The sequence below is a fragment of the Syngnathoides biaculeatus genome, chromosome 22, assembly GCF_019802595.1.
Source record: "Syngnathoides biaculeatus isolate LvHL_M chromosome 22, ASM1980259v1, whole genome shotgun sequence".
Classification (NCBI taxonomy): Eukaryota; Metazoa; Chordata; class Actinopteri; order Syngnathiformes; family Syngnathidae; genus Syngnathoides; species Syngnathoides biaculeatus.
The window spans coordinates 15,185,729-15,191,735 of record NC_084661.1 but is presented as its reverse complement, the minus strand read 5'-3'; the positions used below and the strand labels follow the sequence as shown (position 1 = coordinate 15,191,735).

At 43.5% G+C, this 6,007-nt stretch overlaps 1 protein-coding gene across 6 annotated transcripts in view; it reads left to right on the top strand.

The window, feature by feature from the left end:
• The window catches only part of slc4a1b (solute carrier family 4 member 1b (Diego blood group)), a 47,955-nt gene that overhangs the window by 35,517 nt on the left and 6,431 nt on the right, over positions 1 to 6,007 (top strand). For 3 of the 6 annotated variants that reach the window (XM_061810383.1, XM_061810378.1, XM_061810379.1), the window contains 5 exons: positions 1,753 to 1,914; positions 2,873 to 3,348; positions 3,668 to 3,815; positions 4,083 to 4,131; positions 5,609 to 5,774. In XM_061810383.1, coding sequence (XP_061666367.1) covers positions 5,615 to 5,774 — 160 coding nt within the window. In that variant the 5' untranslated portion in view covers positions 1,753 to 1,914; positions 2,873 to 3,348; positions 3,668 to 3,815; positions 4,083 to 4,131; positions 5,609 to 5,614. Of the gene's footprint in view, positions 1 to 1,752; positions 1,915 to 2,872; positions 3,349 to 3,667; positions 3,816 to 4,082; positions 4,132 to 4,155; positions 5,775 to 6,007 lie in introns of those variants that run through there. The other 3 variants (XM_061810382.1, XM_061810381.1, XM_061810377.1) reach the window with 3 other exon arrangements.

The window sequence follows — 6,007 nt, the reverse complement described above, 5'->3', positions numbered from 1 at the left end:
ATATAAAACAAAAATCACGCTGCATGGGTTCGGATCATGACTAAACACGCTGTTCCCGTTCGAGATGTTGTGTGCGGGGGAACGTTAAGATCAAATAATGGAGGAGGGGGACTTCGAAGTGTTCCCAGAAGCCGCGTGGCATGCGGGACACTCGACTAGTTCATACACGGCAAGATAATGGAGCTCAATTACTGTATTACTTTTTTTTTTTACATCTAACATCAATTTTATTCACATTTATGAAAGCTGGACTTGCAGATTTTGGGACAGAACAGATGGTATGAGCAGAATTTGGGACAGCAAAACCCGACTTTGCTAAACAGTTAGCATTTGTGATTACAATTATGGCACTACTGATTAATTATTTGTGGTTTAAAAAAAAAAAAAGCAAACAAACAAACAAATGCGAACTACTCATCAATCTAATTCTACGTACATTACACATTTAATAGTAATAATTAATGGAATTACAGACACTCCTTTTTTGGAAAAGTTCATCAGTGGGCCAACGATGCGTCTGTAAAAGGAAACTTTTTTTTTGCAGCAGAGCTTCAAGGTCAAAATTCTGTCAACCCTTTTTTTTTTAAAAGTCAGTTTACACAAGTTATTTTTTATTTTTTTGGGAGGGAGAGGGGGTTGTTTTTGGTCCCGGCAGAGCTGTGAGGTGGAAAATTGTGTCAATCTATTTTTGAAGTCAACTTAACCAAGTTATTTTTTTTCTTTTTTTCCCCCCTCCCGGCCATGTTTTAAACTAATGTTTTAAGAGTCATTTGAGATCTTTCATAGAACTGCAAAGTGTAAAAGTCAAGTGCATTTGGGATCCAGCGCCCTACTGGTCTTCATTTTAGGTGGGGTTCTTGTGAGAAATGTGGCCGTAAGGCTTTAAAGGTCCACTGTCATGAAATGCATGATTTTTAGTATGTTAATAATGAAAAACCCATCCGTTTTTTTACACCACAAAACATGATTTTGACATTAATGGCTTTTTGTAACTCCCGCAATGAAAATCCTTTCGAGGAGTTTGTTTTCGAGAAGAAGCAGGAAGCAGCACTCAAGCGGTCTCATCTGTTTCTACTAGTTTTACCTGCTGGAAGGTAGCTCGTTGTTCCTGGAGGACGGCCTCTGCCGGCCTTGTGGATCACCACCGGCCTTGTCGACGAGGCCGAGCCAGCCTTGTGGATCGCCGCAGGCCTTGTCAACATGGCTTCGGCCGGGGTGGCTCGTGGTGGTGCCGGGACAGGGAGGCGGTTTGGCCACGCTGTCGTCGTCGCTCACAGTCGCGGGCGCCGTTGTTCATCGCCGCGGAGGTTGATCAGGCGGGGAGGTGGTTTGGCCACATGCGGTTTGGCCGTGATCCGCATATCATCTAAATATGGCTCAAAACGATAGGGTAATATTGTACACTTCACTCGGTTGTGAGATGTTCTCTTCTTTGATAAGAGCTTCCATGTCAGGAGGGGCGTGTTTGTCTCCCATCGTAGGTGGCGCAGCGTGTTTTTGATGGCGAATGTCCCAATGTGACATCACGGACAGGGTGCAGCCAATATGGCGACCACTTGGGTGTCGAATGAGAATTCCACAGCTTTGTGCATGGATGATGCGCTCTCCACTCATATTTATTTTTCCGTATACACGTTGAAGTGAATAATTTTACATGTATTTTTCATTACAATATCTATTTTAGAATGTTTATCGGCATGATACTTGGGTTTTCAATGACATTGACATCTTGTGTCCTTTTTTTTTTTTTAGGTGTTATTTTGCATTAGAAGTCGAGAGCTGCGGCTCACCTTGCCGTCATCGCATTGTGGATGGCGCAGCCGGCCATCTGTCAAGAGGCAGCAGACAGAGGATGGGTGGTCCGCGAGGCGTTCACTGTCCCATCTTAGATTCCAATCAGGGATTGCGTTCCAGGTGACAAGTCCCGTGGAAAGTGTGTGTGTGTGTGTGTGTGTGTGTGTGTGTGTGTGTGTGGCCTCGCTGGATGCGTTTTAAGGGTTAGAATTACATTTAATGGCCGAGGGAAAAGTCGCCACGATAGTGTGCCGCCGGTTCAAATGACAACAGCGTTCATTTTTATTGCAGAGTAAGAGTCTAAATTAAAGATAGCATCGGCGGCGACGCATTTTTTTGCCGATGTTCCAACGGTGACATGGATTTTCTCTCTGCGCGTCTGTTCCTCTTTGCATTCATACATTATTTACGCAGCCACAGTAACCCCCAGCTTCCGCTCCTTTGCCGTTCTCCGTCAATTATACAGTCGGTCGGTCTTAATTGCATCATGCGGAAGCGATTCTTTTGAGTTGTTGGTTTTTTTTTTTTATTAACATTGCATTCAACTGTCATTAAACGTACTGAATATGCCTCAGGAACGCGTTTAAAAAGGAGTCCTGTTTTCACCTCCTTTAATTCCCATTATTCAACTTTGTCTGCGTTTGGTAATACAAGATTTTTTTTTTGCAGCAGCAGCAGTGAGTGGTCTTTTTTTATTGATCAGATATGAAGAGGCACCGTTAAAATGAAAAAATGCGCCTGGGGCATTTTTGGCTGTCAATGCAAGGATGTGTCGTGACCGCCCACTCATATTGACCTACACTGTGGGGAAAAAAAACAACAAGAGTGAAAGTAAATGACACTCCCTTTAATTTTTGTTCATACTGTACTGTCATTGCCCATACAGAATGTATCCCAAAAAGGCCTGAATGGAGCTACTCAACTCACTTACATTTCAGTATCAAAATGCCACCTGATGGATGGATGAATCTCGCTCTCTCTCTTTCTCGCTCGCTCTTTTTATTGTTAGGAATCCGTTCAGATGTAAAACATATAAATTTAAACTGTTATTATGGCGTTTTCTGTGCTTTGTTTACAGGCAGAAGACTCCATCAACATCTGCAAACCATTCTGTTACACAATGGCGCCCCCTGTTGGAAGATCCCTGCTTACTCAAGTCAAAAGAAGTACAGTACTTCAAATAATACTTATCTACGTGCAGGTGTATGTATCCATCCATCCATTTTCTTTTCTGCTTATCCTCACGAGGAGTGCTGGAGCCTATCCCAGCTGTCAACGGGCAGGAGGCGCGGTGTACCCCCTGAACTGGTTGCCAGCCAATCGCAGGGCACATGGAGACAAACAGTCGCAGTCACAATCACACCTAGGGGCAATTTAGAGTCTTCAATTAATGTTGCATGTGGGAGGAAACCGGAGTTCCCGGAGAAAACCCACGCAGGCGCGGTCAGAACATGCAAATTCCACACAGGGGGGTCCAGGATTGAACCCAGGACCTCGGAACTGTGAGGCCACCGCTTTACCACCTGACCCACCGTGCCGCCCAGGTGAATGTATGTAAGTGTGACAAAAAATTTTCATTCTCAACTAATTTTGTCTGTGCAGAATTGAATTTATTTCATGTAAATTTATAGTGTTTGGCCTTTTTGTTTGCCTGTGTTGTGACATTTTTCCCAAATTTGCACATATTGATTGCTTTTAAATTTCTGAATTAAATTCAATCAGCTGTAACCGACGACCCCGCCCTCCATTAGTCTGTTATACAGTTGTACTGAATTTTACATTTGCGGCATGCAAGTAAGTAATGGGACCCAGAATAACTTTTTTTTTTTTTTAATTGTGTCTTCCCCTGACCTTTAACCCTAACCCTCGGAAGGTTTCAAGGCAACACTGAGCACAACCTCATGGCTAAACTCCAAAATCATCCTCGAAACCACCTGTTGAGCCTCATTCCTGCAAGGTGATCTTCCCGTCGATGGGACTTCATGGAGACCGAGCGGATTTCTGCCGCTCCGCTTTTGAAGGTGAGCACGCGGAGCCGACGGTGTAATCCAAGCCTTTGTTGACCTCTAAACACAGACATTAAATGGGATAAGATGCTGGTTGGATAATGACATAGTGTGACACCGCACATACCAAGCAGCTGTATATACTATCAATATTTTGGGTGCTGGATGTCAGACCGTACATTGGGGTGCGTATGCACGCACGGGTGCGCGCGCCACCCATCATCCGGCGCCATGCGTCCATAAATATAGCCTTTTATAAAGTCTTACTTCTGGTTTCTGCAGGCCAGTCGCCCGTCGCCGCTTCTGGCCGCTCGTCGGACGACCGCAAGAGGTAAGCGTGACGCCCGGCGCTGAGGTTGTGGTGCCCGGCGCCAACTTTCACGAGAAAGCCGGCGCGGCGTTTGGAAATTGCTCACGTGCGCAATTTCGTTCTGTCCGTCTTAGCTTGATCGTGCGGGATTGCAAAAAAAAAAAAATAAAAAATTGTATACATGCAATAATCACAATACTAACCAAATTCTGCTCATTCTGACCCCACAAAATTATAATTGTCAATTTTCTTTTTCTTTTTTAACAGATAAAACTTTACTATCAAAAATGTTCTTCCTAACAAAAAAACTGAATTTGTATTAGATCTGAATGAAATCAGTATTTTTTATGCCAATGCTATAATGCAGTGATTCTCAAACTGTTGCGATTTTTAACGCGGCAGATTACATTTATAAATGCATCAATATTTAAATTTTAAGTACATTTGTAGATGAGGTCAAATAAAGATTCTCAAAGTGTGGCACTAGGACCGCTCGTGGTCCAATGAAGAGTTCAGCTGGGTCGAACTTTTAAGTAAAAAACTTTTTCATCAATTTTCATCCACTTTAGGTAAAATCATATTTGCCTTTTATGTGCAATTCATGAACCGTTTGAGTAATTTTTTTCCCTCTATATCTGGGCGCATTAATGTTCAAACTTTTACAATAATATTAAATGTAATTTAAAGGAAGAAAAGGAATTTTAAGGCCCAGTACGCTATTGTATTTTAACTTTGATCATGATGTTGAAATTAATAAAACTATTTGGTGTAAAATAAAATTGAGAACCACCGCATTGTGCGTATTGTGTGTGTGCTCATGATAACACATGGACGAATGCGCACCTCAATGTTTATAGGCCGTCAACACACACACACACACACACGCAGGCGCCACTCATACTTCCGCAGAATGTCAATCCAATATTAATCTTCCGCCCCTTTTTTTTCATCTGTGTTTTGAAAATAAATAATCCTGTTTTCAGATACAACTGCAGTGTTCCAGTCCGATGTTGCATCCACTGAATGCACCGCGACTATTTCACAACACATCATTAACATCACCGCAAACAATCATTTTATCAGCTAAAACAAAACACAACACATTTATAGGATGTAAACAGCAACCAATTGAATGCATTTTTAAAATCCAATGATATTTATTGAATAAATGTGCTCATGAAGAAGCCAATATGTTCTCAAAGATGACTTCACCTGAGCAGTAGAAATTTAAATGTCACATTTCAATTTGCACAAGTTGGTTTTCACATGCACATGCGCCGTGCATGCGCACTCTCGGCAGGCGACGCGTATTGACAGTCCAAACATGCCCTGGATGCGCTTCCACTGGCCCAAAACCTGCTGCCAGTATGTTTGACTTTTAGACACAGAGTATACATGCAGACCACACACGCGACAATAAAGGATTCAAATGCACGGAAACCCGAGTTAATCTCCGTCCATGCCCGTATGTTGCGCCCGACGTGTTTCTCCCGCTCAGGGAAAAATGGTGAAGGACCACAACGAGCAGACCTACTGGCAGGAGACGGGGCGATGGGCGGCCCACGAGGAGAGCTTCGACCCCGAGTCCGGCGTGTGGGCGTCCTCGCACGTGTCGTACCTCACCTTCAAGAGCCTGGTGCAGCTCCGGCGCTCCATGAACACAGGTCATCCATTGGCTCCGAAAAGATGCTAAACCAAAACCCATTATGCTTTTCTTGTCTTTTTTTTTTTGGGGGGGGGGGGGGGTGCATACCTATATATGGGGACCGGAGCACCAATAAAAGAAACATACCAAATCAACTACACCACCGTACTTGAAAGCATTGGCAGAAATGGAAATGTAGCCCCCCTCCCCCATGATCTTATCCACTGGATTAAAGACGTTCGATGAAAGTCA